Consider the following 26308-nt stretch of genomic DNA (forward strand, 5'->3'; position numbering starts at 1 on the left):
GGGGATTCAGTGTGCGGTGACTCGGGCGGAGTCGGCTTTACTGTCGGGAAACGAGCTCAATCATTGAGTTAAAGAATTAAAAACAAAAACAAAAAAAATAACCTCAATTAGCGGGTTGAAATTTACCCCAGCACTGTATGTTACTTCCCTGAAGAAGCGTCGTATGTGGAGTGTTTTTAGCGGTTGTGGTGGGTGGATTTGTTGGAGAGCTGCTTAAACTGGAGTTACGGGAAGCGAAGGAGATTTTCTCGGCCCTGGTTTTCATGAACGGGCCCCTTACAACTTACTAAAGTTCGCAGATATACTTCAGTTTCTCTCTTTTTTAACCATTGCTCGGTAGGTATGCTTGTTTTATGAAGTATGCAATGTGTTTAGGATGGGTGTGTATTGTATTGTTGAGATTATGGGAGGTTTGGCAGGATCGCTTTACTGTGTCGATTGTTCCAGTACAGCGTGTCCAAAATGAATTCTATTACTGACTCTCCACTTACGTTACTTCACTACTTGACACTGGCGGTTTATTTTCTACAGCCACAGAGCTTTTAGCATCGTAAATTAAGTTGTAATATTTCTAATGCTGTTGTGCGTATACATGTATATGGTTCACTAATAAATAATCCGTTATATTATTTAAGGCTAACATTAGCCAATAAGCTAACCCCGAACATGCTAAATTAATATAAATCTAGTTACATTTATGCGTCTTCTATCAACGCCTAATGCATTGAGTCGTCATTCGGAATAATAGTCAGTTCGATTTTGATGGATCTGCTGTGTGTGATTTTTAACTGATTTGATTGTGGTTTTAGTATTACTATTACATTTAAATTTTATAAACTTACACTTTAATTGCTGTTTGAATTAATTCAGTGTATGTTTGGCTAAGTTATTCATGTTCGTTCGTTCTTAATGTTGCGCCGATTAATAATTGTAATCTGTCACGTGAAACTCAAAGGAGAGTTTTCCTCTGTCAGCATTTTGACTCTTTGAGTTTCTTTTGCGCCATTTGTTATTTTATTTGCACTTTTTCAAAAAGTGTTTATTTCCATTTGACGCTTTCTTAGTTAATTTAGGTAACGTTATACTGTGCTTAACATTTTAAAATAAATGTCTCGTTAGAAGACAGAGAAGAACAAAGAATCACGCCATAAATAATCTCAGTATTTTGCAAGTTTAGTTCTACTTGGATAAAAGGTATTCACTTGCAGAACATTTATAACCTATTGCTGTTTATGCGATTAAGCTACTACCAAAAAAATAAAACGGAACACTTTTTTGTTCCTTTTGGTATTACTGTTATATACGTATATGTTTATATTCTGTCAAATAATGTGTAACAAGAGTAGATTTACTAGTTTTTTTGTTTGTTTGTTTTTGTTTTTTTGTCACCATGGAAGTTGAGTTGCTGTTTGAAATGCTTTTTGTGTGGCTTGTGTAAAATGGCTTCTCTTCTGTGTTGCAGGTTTGAGTTATTCTGTAAGATCCAGAGGAACAGGCCTCACACAGATGGGAAGAGTCTGTAAGAAGCACCTTGAAGGTGCACCCAATCATTGGACTATTAGTTTCACATAATCCACTTGTCCAGACAGACTATCCAGTGTGGATGATAATGATAATAAAGGCGTAAAGTCTTTGGATAAAACCTTGTTTTCTTCGACTCTTGCCTCATAAAAATATTGGTTTAAAGAACCTTTGTGAGCAGTCATTATCATTTTTGTGACACCAAAACTTTACCATCAAAATGAGTGCAGAAGGATATCAGTACAGAGCGCTGTATGACTACAAGAAAGAAAGGGAGGAGGATATTAACCTGCATGTAGGGGACATTCTTACAGTCAACAAGGGTGCACTACTTGCAGTTGGCTACGTTGAGGGCATAGAGGAGAGACCAGAAGAAATCGGATGGTTGCCTGGCTTTAATGAAACCACTCAAGAAAAGGGGGACTTTCCTGGTACGTACGTGGAGTTCATCGGCAAGAAAAAGATTTCTCCACCAACTCCCAAACCAAGGCCCCCAAGGCCTCTACCTGTGGCTCCGGGGACTGCAAGGCCAGACTCGGACTCTGAGCAAAGTGAGTAAGCTAAAAAAATTCCCCTGAATTATATTTTCAGCCTTTTTGCCACATCCTGGGTTAGGATGTATTGCTAACTGGACTGAAATTTATGATGCAAATTAGCTTTAGAATTCAAAGTATTTGTGTCTTAAATCCTCAGATCTTTCTACCATTTTGAGCTGCTGCTTAGATAGTTTCTCAATTCCACAGAAGTTGTATATAGTTAACCTTTTGATTAATATTTGGTCACCAGAGTTGACCTTAACCAGTGGTCACAAAGCAGATCTTCATGTATTTGCAGTATAAAAAATTGTCAACCATTTTAGCTTGGTTGGTGCATAATTTTAATGAACCCTTTTTCCACTTAACTAGATCCATTCATGCTGATGCCAAACCCACGTGCCTCTCTCAAAATACCCACTCACCACTTGTTCCATTTTCGTAACTAGCGACCAGATTTTACACCACCATTTCATCAAGAGATTGAATTTATAGCTGCAGCACACAAATGTCGCCTGAATATTTAAGGCTGTTTAAGGTTTGCACTGGGCTATGTTTCATAATTGCAAACATGGCAGGAAGCCCAGATTTGGATGGAGGCCTGCACACAGTAGTTTGTAATTGTCTGGCATTGCTGCATCTTTCACACAGCCACAGTATGAGTGCTTAGAGCCCCCTATGGCTCCTTTAAAATCACCCAGCTCTCTTAATTTGTAGTTTTGCTCTATGCTGTCTTTTTGTGCCATTTGTTGCCATTTCTTTTCTAGTGTCTAAAAAAAGCTTGATCTATTTATTGTGAATGATACAATACAGATTCTTAGGGCACTTTCACACTTTAGCTTTTGAGGCTTGTTTGCCTTAGGTTCTTAAGAAAAACCAGAAAGACAAACTCAGTTGTCATGGTGACAACTAAACTGTTCTTCATGTTGTCAGGTTATGAAATCATGATCATAAGTGAGATACGGCACTCAAAATCAACTTGTGTGCTACTTCCTCGTCCTTTGTGGTGTGATGCATAAAAACACTAGTACATAATTTTTTTTATCTTTGAGTTTTTTTTTTTTTTTAACCCAGCTAACTTTTTCCTGGTGGTCAAGATCAAGATTGCTTAAGCTGCATAACTGTGGCTAAATTGACTCTATGGCCTCTTTTTTCTGAATGACTATTCTGATTTGTGTTCATGTTAAGGGAAGGGAGAGGAAGTGCTTATACTGGACAGGGGTTGAGACTTGGAGATTGCAGTTTTGAGGAATGTGAACCAGAAGCAGATCTGGAAAACTGCCAGAGCTCATGGCATTATGCTGCTCACACGCTAGAACCAGGACTCAAACCCAATCCACATAGCATTTCTAATCTACATAGTACATAGATAATTGACATCTGATGCTATTTTACACTGTAGGAAGATTATTTCGGCCTTGCTAGAAAATCTCTGGTTTCTCTTCCTCATTTGAAATGACTACCGTATGTTTTTTTTCTCTTGAATCCTCTTAGCCTATTTGCGTAACTGTTGCGTAAAGAATCAGTGCAGAGAGAAGTGAAATGCCAGAAAATGCCCCTCATTCTCGATAGTGATGCTTGAGGTATTATGTGGAATTGTGTGTGTGGTATTATGTGTCATTATGTGACATAAATGTTATTCCTGAGGAATCTCCAGAGCTAACTGAGCTCATTTAGAAAATTATTTTAAACATTAAAATGAAAACAGAAAGAAGAATTTAATAGCCAAAAATAAAGTGCTTTCCAGTGTGACATTTTCCTGTACACCGTAAGTACCATTTCTGTGTGGTGCCTGAAGCAGAGACTCACAGCATAAGAAACATCTGGAATGTCTTAAAGACGAATCTCACAGATTTTCACCAATTCAGCAATTGGCTCTTCCTCTTTAGTGTTCATTTTATTATTCTACTAGCACAGGAGAATTCCAGGCAGAGAACGATTTGTAATTGTGCCGTGCCGAACTAAGCTCAACTGGAAATATAACTTTAACCGTTCCTTACCGTTCTTAGAACCTTTTGATGAAAAAAGGGCAGTTAAGAAAGCATCTGATCATAGCTACATGGATTATGGATATGTTTGCACAAGCTCTGTAATTCGTCACACAGTCAAGTCACATACACATTTTATTTATATAGCACTTCATGCAATAGATTTCTTTAAAGCAAGCAGCTTTATAGTATTAAAAGTGAAAAAAACAGCGTCACCTACTATGAGTACTTGTCTTAGTTTACTTACCTTAACTTTGATTCATAATGTTAGTCTGTATACTGTAAAGGTAAGAAAGATTTTAGTAATTTAGTATAAATACATTATTTCAGTTAATGAAATAGTTTTTACTGTAATTAATGTTTTTTTTTATAATTTTTTTTTTTTTTTTTTTTTTTTTACTTTTTACAGTTTTTTTACAGTGTACCAACAATACTGTTAAATGGCATTACTGAGATCAGCGTGAATGCATTGTATATTTGTGGAACTTCTCATTGCCTCAGATGCCTCAGATTTATTAGCCGCCACTGAAGGTTCTTCCAGATTTATCTCGTTCTCTCTCATTTCTCCATCTTCCTCTTTGAATTTTTGGATTATTCTTCTGGGGTCAGACCTGATTGAGGAGATTGAGGGGGAGTGTTGTTTAGCATGGGACCTCTCTCTGTCTCTCTGTCTCTCTCTCTCTCTCTCTCTCTCTCTCAGCAGCTGAGACTCACTTAAGAGAACAACAGATGTGGAATTTCTGTCCGTTTTGGCTCCCAGGCTTTTTTTTTTTTTTTTTTTTTTTTTAAACTCTAACATACTCCTTTCTATGGGCCTCTAGTCTAGAGTGAGAGGATCCATATGTGCCCAGCCCAGCTTTGTGCACAATTCTTGTTTTATTGTTTACTCATTCTTGGTAAAGCTTTCAACTGCATTCTGGGTCCACAAATTGTATTGCTCAGTTTTTCCTTCACTTCGGTTCCAAGTTGTCTTTTTCTCTGCGTGACTCCAAACAAGGAATGAGATCTTTTATGGCTTTAACTTCTTCTGTACTATGGAAATTAGAGTTCCTCTTTATCTGACACTGTTCTGTTTTATTGCATGGAGAATGAGTTGAGCTGGTAAACATACACTATGTTTATGAATTTTTTCCAACATGGCCTACTTAATAACGGTTGAATGTTTTTTTCAATTATCAATATAGTATAATACAATAACAAAAAATATGAACAGACACAAAATGGCTAAATAAATTATGGCCACAATGGTCATGAAAGTCGTCAAGTCATCCAACAACCAACCAGTGAGAAGTTATTCTAATATTTATTTTTAGTAGTGGTGCTTTAGGTGGTGTGCTTTTTCTTTAGCAATTAAGCGGTTTACATTTTAAAATCCTTCAAATTTAAACCTTTCTTCTAAGTATACATCACTTAGATTTAGGGATCTTTTAGACAGAATAACCAAGGAATATGTTCAAAATGTGGGGCTGATCATTCAGTTTTTGCCTGCTTTAGAGATAAAACATTCAGTAAAGCCACTAAATGTTCTTTGTTTCGGTATTCTGGAGTTCAGGATTTTGTTTCCAATTTCCATGGCCAATTAAAGTAGATGATGTGATCAAATCTTGTATGGACTAACCAGTTTTCATCCAACCACAAGTCCATGCAAGACCCACATTCCTGTACTTTGTGAGATATGGCAGTCTTTTAGTATGCAGTTTGCAGGGGTCATGCAGTCTGTGCATTAAATTTAGAGAAGCTATATGCTTATCTGCTATTTTATCTTTATCTCAATCTGAGATGCAGGTCTCTTGTGGTTGTTGCTAGGTCCATGTAATGCAGTGAGAATTTATTTCGATCAAATTGGTAGTACTGGGCAGTATGACCAAAAATCTGTATCGTGCTACTTTTTAAGATACTGGCTGTTTCACGGTATATCAGTGTTTTTTTTTTCATGACTGGATCTTTATATAAGTTTATAGTAGCTTATTTTACTGTCAGGAGTAGGCCTACATAAAATAGAAAAACACTGTAATGTTAAATACAAATTTACTTTAAAAAATGGAGGTAATCAAAACAATTTATAAAACACAATTTTGGGTAATACTTTATTTTACAGTGTCCTTGCTAGATTTGTTACATGTACTTACCATAGTAATAAAAGTAAATTATTCATAATTACATGCAACCAACCCTCAACCTAATCCTACCCTAACCCTATAGTAAGTACATGTAGGCCTAGTTACTTTGGCCTAATATTACTCTGTACTTAAATAATAACAATGACACCTTAAAATAAAGTGTAACCCAATTTGGTTAACCTTTTAAAAATGTAATCAAATGGAAATTTTATAGTTCCTTTTATATTTGGCAAGTTTACTGTTTATATTAAAACATGTATGAGAACTTGATATTCCTTAAAATATATATATATTTAATCAATTGTATTAGTATTACACAGTACATTCTACTGTGCAATGGTAATATATGTCTGTTATAATTTTATAAACCTTTTAGTAATGTATTATGTGATTAGATTTTCTTGAATGCAATGGTAAAATGTTTATAAAGTGAACTCTCAGAGCAACTCTGGAGATGAAGTTCATGTGGAGTGTCCTTATAATGAGACGACAGATGCTAAAAAAAACCATGAGCGTCACACGTGCTTCAGTATGTGTGTAGTAGGCGAAACTCTAAGGTTCTCATTCACAGATACGCAGAACATGCAGATTTCAAAAACATGTATGGTGCTTTATAATGCCTTTTTGCCTTTTGTGGAGCTTAACAGTATACACACAGTATTGGATTTGGATCGTTCCCGTCTGACTGATACGGATTCAGAAAAAAAATGCAGAATCAGAGCCGATACCGATACTGGATATCTGATTGGTGCATTCCTACACACTACATATCGCTCTTCATGGCCGTTGAATAGATGCAGGAATTTTTTTTTAGCTATGCATTGTTATGGAGGTGTTTACACACGAAATTGAAACCAGCACTAAATGCAGGACATAACAAATGAATCAACCATAAAAATGTTTCAAACAACAAAAGTTATCCGAGAGTGTGCGCGTGAAAACTGCCAGGGAGAGCTGTGGCAGTTAACTGAAAGTGTGACCTGGTTGGGGGAAGGCATTGCTGGTGTTTGAGATAATGTGCTTTTCTCCTTTTTGAGGGGCCTCTTCAGCACTCGGTGGAACATCTGCTGCATGGAGCAGCTCTCTGAGAGAGAGAGTTGTTGCTGGGTTTTGTAAAGAATGTGCAGTTTTCCCCAACCAAGCAGTAAGAAAAAAAGAATAAAAAGAATATAGCCTATATTTGCCACATTTCGGGGGCACTTTTTTACCTTCATAGTTTTTTCCTAACCTTATTAAATGTCTTCTTTCTTGTCAAATTCTTTTTTTTTGACTTGTTCAGTTAGAATAATAAGACACTATCAAATGAAATCAGTATCAGCAAAATCAAAGCTGCATCCTCTGATGTTATGATGTATTTACACAGACTGTAATGAAGCACAGAAGTGATGGCTAAATAAATAAATATAAAAACTTAACATTTTGAATTTATTCACAGTATCTTTGTGCTGTTGCACTCATTTCCAGAAGAGTCTTACAGACAGGCTGCACGAGCTTTAATTGGCAAGAACTTGTTACCTTATACATTATACATTGTCAGTCGCCGTTTACATTGAATGTAATAAAAGTCTTCAAAGTCACCACTCATCAGACCAGGCATCATTTTTTCCAGTCTTTTATTTTCCAATTTTGGTTAGCTGTTGAATATATACACTCACACTCCATTATATACTCCATCGGTGGACAACAAATGATAGACAAAGCCCAGCCAGGTTTATTGCCCTGTTAAAGACTTCATCCCCATGCAGGGTAAAGGTGCTCATTAGATCGTGGTGGTTATAACCGGGGCAGAACTGGTTTGTGGCCGTGAGCGTAATGGTGCACGTTCCTGTGGCTTAGCTTGAACAGCCTGTTCCCGGTCGCTGTATTTAGCATCATGACGAAACGGTGCAATCGCAATTAAGTACTAGTGCAGTAGGGAGCGGAAAAGTGCTCTAGCGAAAAGAATGCTGATCCAGTTGACTATGTTTTCCAGAGTATGGAGCAGCCATTAAACATCCACTGTTTTAAATTGACGTTCTTTGAGCCCAGATAACTCTTTCTGTAGGATTAAGTGCTGCATTGCATAAGTCACAAGAGATCATATCTGTTGAAGCCTCTGGGTCAAAAGTGCATTGAAATTGAGGTGGAGCCAAACCTGAAAAAAAAAAACCTTTGTCAAACTGTAAGGACTGGACTTCAGTAGAGCTGACGTGATCTGGAGGTGGTACCGTGGTGAAAGCTGGTGTTTATTGAGATGTGCGTGAGAGTGTGTACATGTGGTCTTCATTAATGTTCGCCTCCAGAGAGGATAGGGCTGAATTGGCAAATCTTCTTACTGAAGGACAAGCATGTCTGCTGGGCGGATTAGCAACACATTGCAAGAGGTGGAGCAAGAGCAGCAGAAGAAAAAAAAAAGCAGAACTGAAATATGCACAGAGTTTTGGTACTGCCCCTATCGCCCATTTAGTGTTGGTGTGCATATTGGTTATGTGAGGAGATATGGAAGTGTTTGTATAGCCTAAGCTACAAACTAAATAGCAGCAGTGGGAGAGAACATATCAGACGTAACGCCTTTTTTTTTTTTTTTTTGGAGACCATATAGTTCAGTCCAACTTCTTTAATTCTGTTTCTTTGGATTGTTTGTTGAAATGGGGGGAAATAATTTGTCATTGCTTGGATTTTCCTAGAAGTCAGACATGGTATTTTGTCTTTTTTTATTATTATTTTTATTTTATTTTAAATATGTGGTTTTTAGTGGGTAGTTGACATCTGTATAATCGTATATCAAAATTTCAAGAGTTATTAGGTTCAAATGTACAGTATGTTTAAGGAAAGTTGTATCTTGCGTCTTGTGACTGGTCACCACCAGTTTTTCTTTTTAGATTTTTTTTTAAGAAAAATTTGTGTTGGTTATAACTCTCTCTGACGTATTACACACTGTATACTTTCTCAAAAGCAAAGTCCTCCCTTACAGCACAATGATTAAACACTTTGCGAGTAGATTGGTTATGGATGATTTTAAAGCATTACAAATTTAAAGTTTGATTTGTTTACAAATGGGACATCACAATGTTTTACAGAACTGATCCAAATTATACAACTATTATGTAGGGCTGTACCAGAATATTCGAGTATTCGAATATTCGTTCGGTGGGTTGGTATTCGATTTTCAAATTTGACATTCGAATATTCGTTTTAAATTTTTTTTATTTTTTTTTCACACCTGGCATCCCCCTAGAAACGGTTCCCATTCGCGCTTGAATGGGGCTGTCATGCGTTTTCTAAGATCGGATAGTTCTCTCTGATTTATCAATATGAACAATGAACACATAAATGTGTTTTTGCAAAACGGATATGAATCCGAACTTCAAATCCCGCACTATAGGCAGATGTAATGGAGTGCACGTATAGCAACAGATAAGCTGCATTTTACTGATCGTCAGCTAAAATTTCTAAATCAAAGACCGCAATAAGAGAGCGGCAACAGCCCTGGTAAGATCATTTCGGTTCTTTACTTTTAATGAAGTTGATTGTGTGTTAAAGCATCTGCGACCCACTTTCACTTTGATTTGCGATAGTTTGCACGTTGGCTTGATGAATAGATGCTGATCTGCGGTGACGCGTGCTATAAGCGTCGTCATATCTGGCTATAACATGATATAGCCTAAAACACGCTCTCACACGGTTATTTTTTTAGCATTTTTGGGCGAAATACAATACTCTTATTTTAGAGCGCAGAACAGCGGAGTTTGTATGGGCAGAAGTGCATGCCTGAGCTTGTAGGCTATAAGCTGCGTTGCTTTGACATTGTGGAAATAGAATAGAAACAATATATTAGCCTACCCTTTACTGTGTCAGTAATTACTGTGCTGCTGATTTCTGATTTGAGAGTTATTTGTTACTCAGAAAAATATTAGGCTGTGTTTTGTATCACTAGTGCAGTGTCCGTTCTCGGAGCCCTGCATGCGCGTGAGGCGCGCGCGCGCTTCCCGCTCGCGCTGTTCTGTATTAAAAGTTTATTAATTCTGAACGTGTCACGTCTCGCGTGTCTATATTGCACCAACTGTGACACTGCACTCGTGAAGTCGATTGGATGAACGGTTCTAAATGCAAGATAAATAATCTAAATGCAAACAGACAGACGCATAGAGATTCCTGCCTTTATTAGAGAGAAGAATATGTTCAGCCCCCTCCCTCCGAAGCTTCGAATATTCGATGTTAATTCCTATCGAAGCTTCGAAGCTCAAAAAATGGTATTCGGACCAGCCCTACTATTATGTAGCATAACACCGTGTCTACACCAGACGCAACGGACTCGACAAAAGCAGATAGAACCCATTGTAATCAGTGATGCTGACACTGGATGCAGCACAACACAAGTTTCCGACAGTAAAATGATGCCCCATTCTATTTCTGTCAAATGCCAAATGCCTGCGCTACTTCTGACACAGACAAATTATTTTCAATGGTCACTTTGTCGCATCCAGTGTGGACAGCTTCTAGATCAGGGATTGGCAATTGTGGTCCCGCCTGAAGCGTTCTAGTATTCCTGAAGGCATTGATTAGCTTGTTCAGGTGTGTTTGTAATCAATGTCCTCAGGATAAAAAGAAAGCTACAGGTAGCTAAATCTGCAGGACAGTGGCCCTGGGACTGAAGACGCCCATCCCTTTTGGCAGCAGCAGGTGTGTGTTGTGTTGACCGATATAATATTGATTTGCCATCACTGAACAAACACTGAGCAAGTAAACCATGCATGCAAACTAAACCATAAACACAGCTCTTAAAGAAACTGGAAAAACAAAAGCCTGTTTTCTTTATGTAAGATCTTCATGGTGTTTTTCAGGGCATGAAGATTGAAAACCTAACCCATCTGTGTCACTGCGTTATTTCTCTATGTAACCCTGGATTAGTAGCCTCAGCTATGACATGTGTGCTGTAATTGTTTGGTGTGTGCTGTCTGAGATCAAGCATTTTCACACACTGCCCTGGGGAAGACTCTGTCCCTCTTCTTTTACATTGAATGTTTCAGTTTCATTACTGTAAAATGTCAAATTGCCAATACAGTAGATGTTTCAAACCATCAGCACTAAAGCAGTGCCTTTTGTCTTCAGTGTCACAATCTCTGTTGAAATGTGAGTTGTTTGAAAACCTCTTTTTTCTTTTGATTTGAGGTGTTATATTTTTGTAACCAATAGGGGGCAACTCAGAATTTTCCTCATTTAGGCTATTTTAATAAGTTTTGGTAGCCTATTTCTTTGCATGTTACTGAAGATTTAATGTATACAACTGATTGCATAAACATGATTTATAGGAGACATGAACTTATTTAACCCTTTCCCCGTGATTGATGGAAATTTCTGTCATTTGAAACAATGCTTGTTTTCACTGTTATAATGTACTGGGACGCTATTAGGCATCTTCTGAAAGAGTACTGAATCTCCTGATGTGAAGAAGCAGAAACAAGTGATTGCATATGTAAGCAGATAGTGGTCGACCGATATCTTAGAGAGTAGGGTGGCATATGTAAAGCCTATATATTATGTTATGTTATGTTATATATAAATATATAAATTTGAAATAAATTATTTGAAAATGAATTTAAAAAAATACATCACTATATTAAACAGACTTACTTAGATGGCAACTTCTTGATTCTGTAATAATGATTACAGTATTTTTCACAAATAAAGAAATTGTTGGAACAAAAATGAATAAAAAGGAAGTAAACACTAAACAACAAGGGACTCATAATCTGGTAAGTTTGTGTGCACTGGGAATCATATTTTTTGCAACTAAAGAGTAAAGACAAGGTAACACTAATTTTGACTTACAGCACAGTGAAAATGACATGAATATGACATAGTGGGCAACTGAATATAGTGCAGCATAGTTTGAAATCAGGGGTTTGAAGTATTTCGATCATGCATCTCCAGTGAAGCTAAACGCTCCTGTCTGCATTCAATTCACACAGACAGAATACACGCATTCATACATTTCAGAATGTCATATATTGCATGTCAAATATTCACACAACAAAATATTCTGGGGGCCATGAAAATTGTGAAAATGGTCAAAAATGCTGGCGGTGGATGGCAACTTTTAAAACGCGGGCAGGGAAAAAGTTAATGCTCCAAGTCTCCGAATTTACATTTAGGAATCAATAAAGTTTTTGTTTTGAAGGGGTGGTATAATGCCCTTTTAGCGAGATGTAAAATAAGTCTTTGATGTCCCCAGTGAATGTGAAGTTTTTGCTCAAAATACCCCACAGATATTTTTATAGCATGTTAAATTTGTCACTTTTTGAGGGTGAGCAAAAACGCAGTTTTTGTGTCTGTCCCTTTAAATGCAAATGAGCTGCTGCTCCTGGCACAGGGGGTAGAGCTACAACAGTTTGTGTCCTTTTACCTCACACAGACATGCACTGAAAATAAAACTCTCAGCCTTTTATGTTAAAAACCGGAGTCGGACAATGATGGAGAGACTCAAGAAGAAGTGACAACATGTAGAAGCAACAGGACATTTCTGAATGGTTAGTTGATGAATTTAATGTAGGTTATGTGTAATTATATTTTAGGCATTGATTAGCATATTCTGTCATGACAATCTTTAAATCGTGTTCAGGGGGCGGGGTTTATGTACATTCTAGGGTTGGTGATGTCACTAACCCTGGAGGAATGTCATGTAGTCCCTACCAGCCATGTGTTGTTAGTCCTTAAAAAGCAATTTCTTTAAAAGAAAATATCCCCCTTTGCTTTGAACTTTGAGCTTCGTAACTTTGCAGATGTCGTTTATGCTCAAACGGCAACATTACACACTAACTAAAGTTTAAAAAGTGAAATAATAATCAACCACCCCTTTAATTGCAATTTACTTTTTACAGTTTTAAAGGGATAGTTCACCAAAATGAAACTGTTGAAAATTATTATTATTATTATTATTATTGTTATTATTTTGGAACACCAACATTTTAAAGAATCAGCTTTCTTTTTTTTTTAAGTTTGAAGGGACCATCTGTCAAGCTACCAAGAGGAAAAATTACATGTATACATATAACATACATGGTACAAATATTCACAGTAACCTGAGCAGCTGATGACTCTTATGGAAACACTGATTTCTGCTACACCTTGACGATTGATAGCAGTTAAACTTGTTTCTCAAAAGCAGGTTTAACCACTTTAAAAAAAAAAAAGAGTCCTTTATTGATTTCTGGGGGAAATGTGATCACTTAGTGGTTTGCTAGAATGACATTTCAAAGTAGAACTAGTCAGTGATGGATATGCTAGATACACAAGTAGACCCCTAAAATGAACTGCTGAGGAAACTATCTTTAGTACCATATGCCAACTCCTCTGATCTTGCTCTGTGGTTCAGACATGCTGAGATTGTTCCACAAAACCCACACAGCTGCTTTTCCCTCCTTAACCTGTGGTCCCTTTCCTTGCATCCTATGGCATACAAAAAAAACAGGACCAACACATTTCAGACCTTGCGCATGTTCAGACTTGCACATGGACCCTCTCTTCCTCTTCCAAGAGTTGCTGTGGCAACCAAAATCTGCAGTCACCGATTGGTTGTCTGAATCTGAGTTTTTTATTTATTTTGGCCTGTTTTCTGTTTGTTTAATTTTCTTGCAGAGAACTAGAGGCTTTTTAAGCTTTTTTTTCATGCTCAAATAGTTAATGTTTACCCTTTACCTGTAAAGTCTTACTGCACTTGAGCTTGACCATGAATGCATCTTTAATCGTTTCCATTGCCTGGTTTGTGTGATCTGAACTGCACAGCTTGGATTAATTAAGTGTAGTAGTTGGAAACAGAAGGTGTTTTCTTGTGGATCTTTCTAGAGCATTGTTCACAATAACACCACTATTGCTACTCACAGTGGGTTGATGAGCGTGGTGCGAGTATAATATTGTGTGAGATCACGACACTCTTGCTGAACTACCCAGTTGTTAGTGTTTCTTGCTAATACTTAGCATGGACGGTCACACAGCTTTTTAAGGAGAGTGTTTACATAGCCTCTGAATAGACGAAGAATAGACTCTGGCTAAAACTTTAGGATGGGCTCTTTTAACTTTAAGACTTTAAGATCTAGACCTTTAAGCAACTTTCCATTGCGGTGTATTTTGCATGGTCGTACACCTAGGAAGTTAGTCTAGTTCTTCTTTATTTACTCAAGATCCTAGAGACGGTGTCTCAGGGACATACTGTGGAACCTTGGACCAAAACATTTGAACAATTCCACTACCATCAATCCTGAATGTCATTCAATCTAGCCCCATTGGAAGGCCAGTGCTATCAAGTCACCCTGAGTTACTTAGAAGCAACTTAATCCCCCCTCCCCTTCCAGCCTCGCACCCTCTATGGAAATGCCCATCCAATGCATGTAAATAAACACAAGACTCTTGGAATATTCAGTTCTATGATGAAATGGGGTGTGCATTATGACTTATGATGTAATTGTTTAATTGTTTTGTAATTACAGACCACCATAGTGTGACTTAAACTAAGCCAGTCTCAACTGCAAGACAACATAGTGACTTAAGCTAATTCACCAAACTTATATGGTAAATGTGAAGAATCTGTTATATTCCAGAACCATATTTGTCACTTTTGACCAGAACATTTTGAGCTAATGTAAAATTAGCCCAGCGCTTTGAATCTGGATTCTAAGAAGTAGCAGGCTGGATAAGGTGTCCGTCTGGGCACAAGGTTAGGTGCTCAGTGCGGCGTACCAAAGTGGCACTACTCTCTAAATTTCTATATGAGGAATCTGTCGTTCACTCCCCCTGCCTCGAGTTCAGCAGTTCTCAGAAAATGAATAACTCCTTATGCTCGATGTCGCTTTGCCAGTAATGGACTCCAGATGGCTGTTGCCTTTCAAAGTTGAGTTCAAGAGAAGGGGTGTGATATGAGCAATATAACTTTTTTTACTTATCTCCCAGGCTAGCAAAAGAAAAAGAAAAAAAGTCCCAGATCCTTTGGACTAAACAAGACTATTATTTCTAATGGCTTAAACACCCATTTCCTCTTGTGTGGTTGTTTTTTCCATTTAGGCAGCCTCCAAGCTTTTAATTTGAGTCATTCATTCTAAGAAACTCTGCAAACTGTAAAGATCCTCTTGATACCTCTATTAAAAAAAAAAAAACTCTGTGAAGGGAATCCATTCATAATATGCTGTGTTTGGATCTGTGGCCTCGGACGCTGCTAACAGTCAAGCCTTTTAGAAATCCAAGCCTTTTAAAATGCTGTGCACCGAATCCAAATAAAGCTCACGCCAGTCCCGCAGCCCTTTCATGCTCACACCTGGACTTGTAGATCTCAGTAACCCTCTACCCAACACCAGAGGCTGCATATTACAGTCTGTTTACTTTATCCTTCTCGTCCACCTCCACTGCACACTTAATCATATCCTACCGGTCAGCACCAGCCTTAAACACACTTAGATGTGCCGTCCAAACGTGCTCCTTGCTGCACCACATAAATACATGAAGATGACTATTGATCTAAGCGTCCTGTGACTGTGGGTCATGCTTTAAAGTTCTTGTTTTCCTTGGAGGCTTTGAAATTATGGTGTTTGGTGCTTAATGAAAAGCTAGTAGAGTTGTTCAAAGGTACCTGGCGGCTTTTTGGTATGATTGTTTAACTTTCTCTCCTTTAGGCTCAAGCACTCTGTTAGACCTGACGGAGCAGTTTACTCCTCCAGACATGGCTCCGCTCATGCTGCTCAAGCTCCTTGAGGCCATCGAAAGGAAAGGTGAATCCATTACGCATATTATTTTTTATTTTTTTTTTGTCGTAATTATTACTTATTTTTTGTGCTCATGTATTAACTCGCATATAAATTCTGTACAGGTCTAGACAACCCTACTCTCTATAGAAATTTCACTGCTGGAGGAGGGCTGGATGTCAGACAATGCTTTGATAATGGTAAGTGACACATTCCATAAGCTGTAGCCACTGTTAACTGTTCTGTCCATGCTAATGCAACAAAGTGCAAAATTCAACAAAATCACAGCCCTAACCAGCATGCCTGGATATTCCTATTGTACTAATTTTCCAAACACTCCAACCCAGAGTATTAAAATTGACATCTCGTCTCACACAATTTCTCAGCCATTCAGAATTATTTTAGAAACCACATATCAACACCCTGGCAATCACCCAGAACAACCTAGCATTGTAACATTTGAGCACCACTTTCAATGTGATGCTACAAATAGAAACCGAAATCGGTTATCACATGTGAATCTGGTTAGGAAAAAATTATTTGATCGAAAAGATTTATTGTTTGTCTCTTTGTGGCTGATTAGTATATGGTGCTAGCTTAATTCCTTCCTTTCTCACTGATGTGTGTGTTCTATGATTCAGACCCTGCCTTGGTGGATCTTGAGCAGATGGACCTTCAGATGTTGTGTGATGGTCTGAGGAGGTATCTTCAAGATCTACCTCAGCCTGTCATCCCCCCTATGATTTACACTGAGATGATGCGCATCGCTCAAGGTGAGTTTCCATAGGATTACGGCACATCAACATTAGGTCAACAGCCTTAAAACTCTCATGGGATTTCTATGACATAGTATTAATCCATGTTAGTACTACCATGTGAATCATTGGATTTACACCAGGATGAGTTTCCCATTCTCAGTTTGGTCCTAAACTGTTTAAACTGACATGAAAGGCTGTTTCTTATGTTTTTTTTTTTCTTTTCTTTTTCTTTTCTTTGTTTTTTTTATTTTTATAAATCTGTTCACTCAGTGGTCATCTTAGTAAGGGGTTTTCAAACTTGTTGGAGCCTGGGATCCCTTACAGGGGAGAAAAAATTCCAAGGACCCCCTCATAATTATAACAGTGACCAAAGTTAATGTGGGTGGGAGTAATGAATATAATATGCTTGTTTTATTGGTGCTAAATGTTTTTTTTAATAATACAGCTGTATTTTACGGAAAATAAGTCACACCTATAAGTCGCAGCAGGTCAAACTTGCGTTGTTGAGAGAGAAAAAGAACACAGATCATTTGCAGTGGTGTGTGTCACATTTTATTATTACATTCAAAAATAATGTAAAATACTGGTAAATATAATGCAATGTTAACAAACATTATAAGGCTATAAAAATCCAATACTTCCCCTCATTCCAAATCCTTTAAATTTAATAGAAGCCTATTCAGAACAAAACAAAAATGAAAAAATATATGTATAAAATAAAAATAAATTATATTTATTCATTCGTTAATGAATGACAAACAACATTTATTTTAAATTCCAAGCCTAAATAACAAACTTATTTAAAGTGAAACTGAAACTGAACCCTACAGTGGGCTCACGCACATCTCATTCGACATGAATTGTTTCCATGAATGAATCGTTGTTAAACTGTTATTACTATAACCACTAACTACTAAAGTATTGCTTATTATGTAAATAAGTCTTTGTACTTATCTTGTGTCCCAATATCCACTTAAAACAGCATTCACATACACAAAAAATGTGTTTGGAATAACACCGTGGCAGAGCGATGCTCACGCTGACCGGCACAGCCTACCCAACAGACAAATTCAATTCAACTGAATAACTTTTTTTTGTTTAGTTGTCTGATTTAGTTATCCTATGGTCCTTTATACCAAACTTAAGGGCATTAAAACCAAATGATGCCTGGAAAATTCAGATCATTTTTCATTGATCTCATTTCATTGTAAGAGCCACAGGGTGGTGCTATTGTTCTCAAGATTTTTGTTAGCCAGATGGTGAGCCTCTTACAATGGTAGTTAAGTAACGCAAGGTGTCACACAGTCTCGTGACCTTCTAAAAGCAGCAGACCAGGCTCATCTGTTAAGATTGTGTGGTTGAATCATCACAGCGCATACTTTTATGAGTACACATGTTCCAACACTTATCTGATTTTGTGTCTACTAACCCCAGCCAATTCAACTGCGAAAAGTATTCCAGGTGTTGTATTAGCCGTTGAATTTATCTGTCCTCGCTGTGTGACTGAACATTCTGTGCATATGCAGAACAAACTTTTGGCTGTGTAAACTAGCATGTATCCAATTTGAGAGAGAACAGTGCTGTTTTTTTTTTTTTCTTGCTTTGTACTTCTCTTTTGGTTAGTGTAAAGTCACGTGGCTGGAAACAGGATATCTGTGGTTAATAGACCTAAAGCAAACCTGAAAACTTATCTGCTACATCAGCGCTGTCAACCAATCATCTCTCAGAGTACCTTACTCACTCTGTCATTGTCTCGCTTAAGATCTTGTGCGGTTAGTTGCACACAGAGTGCAATTTTCCACACTTTTTTGCATATGGCCTCACTGATTATTGGTATGTTTAGCTCACTTTAAATATCACATGATGCCACTTTCAGTGTTTGTTGGTGGGTGTTAGAAAGCCCTTGTTTTACACTCTTCTGTCTGTCTGTCTGTCTGTCTCTTCAGAAGTGCAGGGTGCAGACGAATGCGCACATCACCTGCGGCTGGTGGCCAGCTCTACTGCACTTCCCCCGCAGTACTGGCTGACCCTGCAGAGTTTGCTGCGCCACTTCTCTCGTGTATGCCAAGCCTCAGCAGCTAACCTGCTCAGTGCTCGTGCCCTCGCTGAGATCTTCAGTCCGGCACTCTTCAGACATCAGCCCACCAGGTACATCCCGACACATATGCTAATGAATCATGTTGTTGCCAGCTAGCCTGCTAGCAAAAAAACTGATGTTTCTTTTTCCCTTCCCAGTTGTGAGCCCAGCCCAGAGGCACACATCAGGATAGTTGAAGTCTTGGTGACCAGCGAATGGAGTGACAGTCAGGCAGCTCCAGGTAAATACACTATAACAATGATAACAAGTCACTTTAAGACAATGGTTCTCAACCAGTTCTCAACCAACCTTTTATATTATTTTAATTTAGTTTTCTTAAGAATCCTAATTAATGCTGGAGGGAAAAAAAACACAAAAGTACAACATTTAACTGATGTCTTATTTGAATAATGCCAGGTCATAGAGTCAAAAGGGTTGAGAAACATTTCTCTAAACCTTTGCATACAGTGTAGGCAATGGGATAGTGATGACTAACTGGATTCAAACCAGTTTTGTCCAAATAAGCACCATTGTCACACATGCACATTTAATGATGTATTGGAATAAATAGCAACAATGGGGAGAAGATAGGGAAAGGTACCTGGAATTTAAATTTGTGTAATGGGCTTACACCTGGGTTTGCCGCATGAGACACCTTGGCGTACTGGTAAGTGCTAGCCACAGCTCCAACTGATGTTCACACTTTTACAACAGATCAAAATGCATACACTAGTCCAAAGAATGGCTAAAATGTACTGAAAAGAGGTGTACAAAAAAGGTAGATGTGTTTTATGCAACAAAGGGGAAGACAGCATTGATATTTTTAAACTCTTAATGAAGTTGACTTTTCACTTCAGCTGATACTATGATATCAATGTTTAATGGCTGGGAGTGCTCTAGTCGAAAAATCTGTGTTCCACTCCCTTGCTTTTGTGGGTCAGGTTCATTTAGAGATGGGACAGACCACATAGACACTTCTGCTGTGTCTGACTGTGTGTTTGTGTTTGTATTTGTGTGTGTGTGTGTGTGTGTGTGTGTGTGTGTGTGTGTGTTTATGCACGCTGCCCTTAACACAGACCAGTTGTCTAGTTGGGGTTTTATAGCACTAGTAAAGTCTCTCTCCCTGCTTCTCTCCCTGTCTTTATCCGTCTATCTTTCTCCCAAGTCTGGCTGTGTGACCGTTTAAATGTTTTATTACCTGTTAGGGCCTATTTATACCTTACCCTGGCATGGAGCAAACTCAGCTGTCAGTAATTTGCACCTGCAGGAGGCTGGGTTGGGCGAGACGAGTCCAGACTCAAAAGCACTCTTGCCTCCGTACTGCTCGGGCAGCTCAGTTTCTTCCTGTACAAGCTTTTACACAAACATGGGTCACACAAGTGCCACCTTTTACTGTTTCTTGTTGCCTTACCGACCTGCCCATACTTGATTTCTGCACATGTGGCGGTGTGTAGCTGTTGATGTGTGTGTTAATATGAGCGTGTGGATGCGTGTGTGCACATGTTCCTAGTTACTAGGTGGCTAATTTAAGCAGGTGGCAAAAGGCCCACTTGGAATTGGGCTGGCTTGAAATGCGGTCTGCTCCACAGAGCTCTCTTGTTAGCTTGCAGCGGCGGCTGTTCTGTCTTGCATGCATTCTAACACACACTTTCAACGATCACTTCCGAGGACTTTACTCCACCCCCTGGCCCCCTCCTGCCTGTGCCACATTCCCCTCCCAAAACATAAGGGTGCACAGCTCAGCAAATATTTGAACCTGAGCGAGTTAATCATGAGACTGAACCCTTGGAGCCAGGGAGAGTGAGTGAGCAGAAAGAGAGAGAGAGTCGGCTAGCAGCACTGCGACCCCAGCAATCATTTACCCAGCCGTCCCGGAGCAGGCGCCATTCTCCACCCCTCTCAGACCTTCTTTAGTTCTCCGGACGCAACCTGTCGCACCAACTCTTTTCTTTCCCAACTCGGATTTTGCTGGATTTCTTCAGACTGCTACAGTGATTTTGAGACTCCTGCACCAGTCAAGTGGGAACATTTTTCAAGACCACAAGAGAACCATCTTTTTGGATTTACCAAGAATCACGAGTAATGCTTACCGGACAGACTTGACGAAAGGCTGCTTGACTTCTGCTGAACATGCACAACTTGCAATGTAAGTGTGTGGTTTTGGTGTCTCAGGAAGTTTGGTGTAATGATTGGGTTACTTTTATCAAAAGCAGTTAGGTAGACTGAAAATGTATCAAAGTAAAGCAACATGTCATCATTTCGGTGAGTTACCCGGTTTTTCATAGCGCATGATAGTGGTTCTTTTAGAAGGTCCTATTTTGTGTCCTGTTCTAGCTCTTCCACTAAAGCTCTGACAGGCTTGAATATCAGTGCTACTCTTCTCTACGAATGTGTACTTGATACTTATGTGCATCAAGACTAGCACTCCAAGTGCGACCTGTTACGAAAAGTGGGTTAACCTGTTTGACTGACACCGGCATGTCTGAGCATGCGAGGTGAATGTGTTGCATTATTCATCGGCTCCAATAAAAGTTAGGGTATAGAATTTCTTAGAGTCCACTAAAATTCAAAATTGAGGCTTTAATTTCTTTTTTACACACTTCCTTATTTTTTACACACTTCTTTGATGTCCCAGTGGCAGTCAGTTACACTTGACCTACTGCATGACTGTTAAGCACCCCAGCTGAAGTGCCTTTCTGACCTGCCATTAGAGTGCCAAGCATGACAATAGCCCACGTTCCTGTGACCATTTAAACCCTACTGAGAAATGTGGCTATTTCAGGTACCCTCTCAAGCATGTATAGCTGATCTCTACCCTCCTACAGTCCTCTGTGAGTCGCATGTGGGGATTATAAGAAGTATTTGCAAGCCGTGCCTGCCTCCTGACCTGGCCTTGTCTTTGACGTAGGGACTGCCTACGTGCCGTTGCAGCAGCGATTTTGTCTGCCTACCAGCAGAGAGGCCGTGCTGATCGCTTATGCTCAGTGAGGCGGGGCTTAGCAAAGCTGCATCACAGATACAGGAAGGGAGGGGGTGACAGAGACAGACCGTAAAGCTTCAGTTCTTTTTCTCATTCGAAAGACGCTGTGCTGCAGTGCACCTTGTCTGTGATATAACTCCCTCTGTTTGGCAGCATCAAAACGGCTTTGAGAACGCTTTCCACACGGATAAAGGATATCGCTGGATCACACAAATTAGAGCAGATACATCTTTCTTTTGATGCACTTTTCATTGTCGACTTTTGAACGGACAAAGCACTGTTGCAATGACATCATTGCACTTAGGACTTGGAAGAAATAGAGGCAGGTGATGAGGCAGGAGTGGCCAGCAACAGTCCTGCAGCACCATTGGCTGGGGTAAGTGATGTAATGGCTTTCACTGACCCCACTCTCCAAGGCTTTTCAAAAATTGGTCTCAAACTGATGAGTGAGAAGAACCTAGGATTTATAGTATACATTCAAAGGAGGTTTGCAAAGAAACTGCATGCGTATCCTTCCAGATATGCAACACATCATTAGGCATGGCGGATTTAGAGAGTCCACGACTTGACACTGGATCAGGATCTGGATCAGACCTCCTGTTTTACATAGAAATAGACGCGCCAGGTAACTGTTGAAGTTGGTGCATTACAAACATGTCATTCATGGGTCAAGTCTAAATTTGATGGGTGACAGCTCTGTCTGTGGTCTCAGATGCAATTGTTGGTCTCAAAATGGTTTTAACGTTTTGCCATTGATGTGTTCTTATGGTAACAGATACATTAGTCATTGTGTGGAATATTGTGTATGTTTTAATGGAGGTACCACAAAGCATGGGATGATCTGTTGGTTAGATTATTGTATCTGATTTAATATCTTTGTCTGCGAGTTTTATACCCTGTGATTGCACTAGGCAGAAAATGCTTAGCGATGATAGTGACTGAAGTGAACAAAAGAAGAGACAGTGAGTGTGCATGAGATGGTGTGTGGGGTGGGGGGGGTGGGGGGGGGGGGGGGGGGGTTGGTTGGAAGATAAAAATAGCCCACCGCTTCAGCTCTGCCTCATGCTCCACGGAGACTGCACTGCCCCCGCTGCTTCCCGTCACACGGCCCAGCAGCCAATCAGATGCATTCTCTGCCTCTATCCAGCAAAGCAACATGTTCTCAATGGTTGAGGATTCTTGGATGATTGTGCACAATGCATTGCTTTGAAAAACCCATTAGTGGGTATATGCCTGCTGTTCAGTGTCATTGCTTCTAGAAACTGTGTTAATTCTGTTCAGAAACAGTTGTTGTAAAAGTGAAAGGATGCTTCAAATAACTGATTTAAAATCCAAATGATTCCCTGTTTTGTATCTCCGTGACTCATCTGTGTGATCGGTGCATCTCACAAATAGATTATGTGGTATATTGCTGACCAGATCAGGAAATGGTGATGAAATTAGGTTTTTTGGAAGGGGCAATGAAATGCATTCTCTCTGAGTCAAGAATGCGACTCCCTGCTGAGCGCTCAAGAGGCATGTACTCAGCTGCATTTAATGAAATGGAAGACACTGGGAGGGGAGGAGGCAAGAAATCTGCGAAACTGCAGTAACCATTGCATGCTTTTAAAACACGACTGTCGCATTGGAAGGAAACCTGCATCGCTTACTTGACAGCCAAATAATGTTTTGAGGGTTTTCATTTTTCTTCATAAGATTAGCATTCTTATGTTGCACTGTTATTTCATATTGAAAACACAGGACGCATAGATTTGGGCATGTCTGCACATGTTTAAATGTAAATGACCTTGAGTGCTGCTAGTTCATCAGCAGTTAAGTTCTTAATCAGTTTCTCTCTTTTCTCTTTACAGCACTACCTCCCAAGCCACCCAAACCAACGTCTGTCACTAACAACGGTATGAACAACAACATGGCTCTGCAAGACGCTGAATGGTACTGGGGGGACATCTCCAGGCAAGTACTCATCAAACCTAGTGTTTGGTCAGAAGCATGCTTTTTTATTATTATTATTATTATTACTATTATTATTATTATTATTAATTTTGCTTCTTTTAAAAGTTTGAACCTCTTTCTGTTGCAGGGAGGAGGTCAACGAAAAGCTTAGGGACACTGCTGATGGTACTTTTTTGGTTCGAGATGCCTCCACTAAAATGCATGGGGATTACACGCTCACACTGAGGTACATTCTCCTTTGTAAACCCAAGTGTGTGTCTGAATTCCTTTTTATTTAGGGTGCTTGCCTTGACCTTGCCAACTTTAAGGATTGCTCTAAATTCTTATTTTCATTGACCATACAGGAAGGGAGGCAACAACAAGCTAATCAAAATCTTCCACCGGGATGGGAAGTATGGCTTCTCAGACCCCCTGACTTTCAACTCTGTGGTTGAGTTGATCAACCACTATCGGCACGAGTCTCTCGCCCAGTACAACCCCAAACTAGATGTGAAACTACTGTATCCTGTATCTAAGCACCAACAGGTAATGGAATATGGAGTGTCCTCCTGCAGAACTTTACTCTGGATCATTTTGTTAATAACAGAAACATTTTATTGGATATGTTTTTTTATTTATTTATAGGATCAAGTGGTAAAGGAGGATAACATTGAAGCTGTTGGGAAAAAGTTGCACGAATATCACCAGCAGTTCCAAGAAAAGAACAAAGAGTATGACCGACTCTATGAGGAATACACTAGAACATCACAGGTTTGCTCTCCCTAAATTTATTTGATGACTTGACTCAGAGCTCGATAAAGTGCTTACATTCTGACATGGTTTTTGTCTGCTCACTAGGAAATACAAATGAAAAGGACTGCTATTGAAGCTTTTAATGAGACCATCAAAATATTTGAAGAGCAGTGCCAGACGCAAGAACGATACAGCAAAGAATATATTGAGAAGTTTAGAAGAGAAGGCAACGAGAAGGAAATCCAAAGGTGAGTCCTGAAGCTGAAAACCTCTAAAATAGTCTTTTGGAGAACATTTCAGAAGTTTAATGCAACATCTCTGCAATGTTTCATTGCAGGATCATGGTCAACTATGAGAAGTTAAAATCGCGCATCAGTGAAATTGTGGACAGCAAACGACGTCTCGAGGAAGATCTGAAGAAGCAGGCGGCGGACTACAGAGAGATTGACAAGCGGATGAACAGCATTAAGCCTGATCTCATCCAGCTCAGAAAGACCAGGGATCAGTACCTCATGTAAGTAGCTCATCTATAGTTTCTGCACTTCAAGTATAACACACAGGACACAATCTTGCATCCAGAAACGACTACATGGAGAGCAACATAATGATTTCTGTTGCTACACAGGTGGTTGACACAGAAAGGGGTCAGACAGAAGAAACTCAACGAATGGTTGGGAATCAAAAACGAAAACCAGGACGAGTGAGTATTCTTATCACATTATAGCTGTTCGATATTAAAGTCTTCCTGCTTTCAAAATTGAACTCTTCACTTCTTTACTACAGTCAGTACTCAATGGTGGATGACGATGAGGATTTGCCACACCATGATGAACGCGCCTGGAAGCTGGGTAACATTAACCGCAACCAGGCAGAGGCCCTTCTGCGGGGCAAGAGAGATGGAACATTCCTGGTCAGGGACAGCAGCAAACCTGGATGTTACGCCTGCAGTGTTGTGTATGTATCACTTTTTTTGTGCTTGTTTAATGTTGAGGCTTTTTTTTTTTCTACCTAATTATTGGAGAGTTCATATATTGGTTGTTATTACCGACATCTGTTGACATTCTTTGCAATTCATTGACTACTAAGCTGAGACTCTGAGAGTGCATGTTGAAATGGGAAATTGCAAAAGGCAATGATGACTAAAACCATCTCTTCGTCTTCTCACAGTGTGGATGGTGAGGTCAAGCACTGCGTCATCAACAAGACACCAACAGGATATGGCTTCGCTGAGCCCTACAACCTTTACAGCTCTCTAAAAGAACTGGTCTTGCACTACCAGCACACATCCCTGGTTCAGCACAATGACTCTTTGAATGTCACGTTAGCATACCCAGTCTACGCACACCAGAGGCGGTGAGGACTTGTGAACACACCCTTGGGACTCGTTACAAACACGGGAGTTGAGGAATGGCCTCCCCTTCAAATGGAGATGCCTCCAGTAAGGCTGCTACCGAGGGCTGCTTTTTGCCTTGAAACGGCTTGTCAGAAAGACAAGAAAGCAAAACCCAAAACGAACATTTCAGCCACTGAGACTTTTTGCCAGTCTGAATGTAGTTTTAAACTCACTCTACCAAAATGGAGGATTTCGGAGGCCTTTTCCAAATGGTGCTTGTTCATTTCAAAGCTTTACCCGCTGCTGGAATGTGGAACATTGATTAAACCTCTAGAGTGAATTTTTTTTTTTTTTTTTACCTCTTCTTCACCCATACCTGCTCAGTTCAGGTCCCCTTTTGTGTGTATGTGTGTGTTTGCGTGTGTACGAGAGAATGTGATGTGACCAAAACTCACAGTATCTGAAAGCTATCGGGATGTTCAACATGTTGGTGTTAAACTTTCACGAACAGACCATGGAATCAGCTGATCAAATGTAGCAAGATGGCACTTTCGAAACAGTATCTACTAGTTTTCCTGTAAGAGACTCCTACTCAAACTTTGA

At 39.3% G+C, this 26308-nt stretch overlaps 1 protein-coding gene across 6 annotated transcripts; it reads left to right on the forward strand.

Moving 5' to 3' along the window:
• Positions 1-25861, forward strand: pik3r1 (phosphoinositide-3-kinase, regulatory subunit 1 (alpha)). Of its 6 annotated transcripts, none has more exons than XM_079870789.1 (16): positions 1-336; positions 1463-2072; positions 15804-15899; positions 15998-16072; positions 16514-16645; positions 18577-18778; positions 18866-18948; positions 23538-23644; positions 23772-23866; positions 23985-24165; positions 24265-24390; positions 24478-24620; positions 24710-24886; positions 24998-25072; positions 25156-25326; positions 25540-25861. In XM_079870789.1, exons 2-16 carry the CDS (start codon positions 1742-1744, stop codon positions 25727-25729), a joined length of 2184 nt encoding a protein of 727 aa, XP_079726915.1. In that variant the 5' UTR covers positions 1-336; positions 1463-1741; the 3' UTR covers positions 25730-25861. The 6 variants fall into 6 exon arrangements, with proteins under 6 accessions (XP_079726915.1, XP_079726916.1, XP_079726919.1 ...); XM_079870790.1 differs by having other exon boundaries at positions 23538-23640; positions 23768-23866; XM_079870793.1 differs by lacking the exons at positions 1-336; positions 1463-2072; positions 15804-15899; ... (2 more) ...; positions 18577-18778; positions 18866-18948 and adding an exon at positions 20460-20853 and having other exon boundaries at positions 23538-23640; positions 23768-23866.
• The last annotated feature ends 447 nt before the right edge of the window (positions 25862-26308 follow it).

This window comes from Squalius cephalus (genome assembly GCF_949319135.1).
Source record: "Squalius cephalus genome assembly, chromosome: 5".
In the NCBI taxonomy this organism is placed as follows: Eukaryota; Metazoa; Chordata; class Actinopteri; order Cypriniformes; family Leuciscidae; genus Squalius; species Squalius cephalus.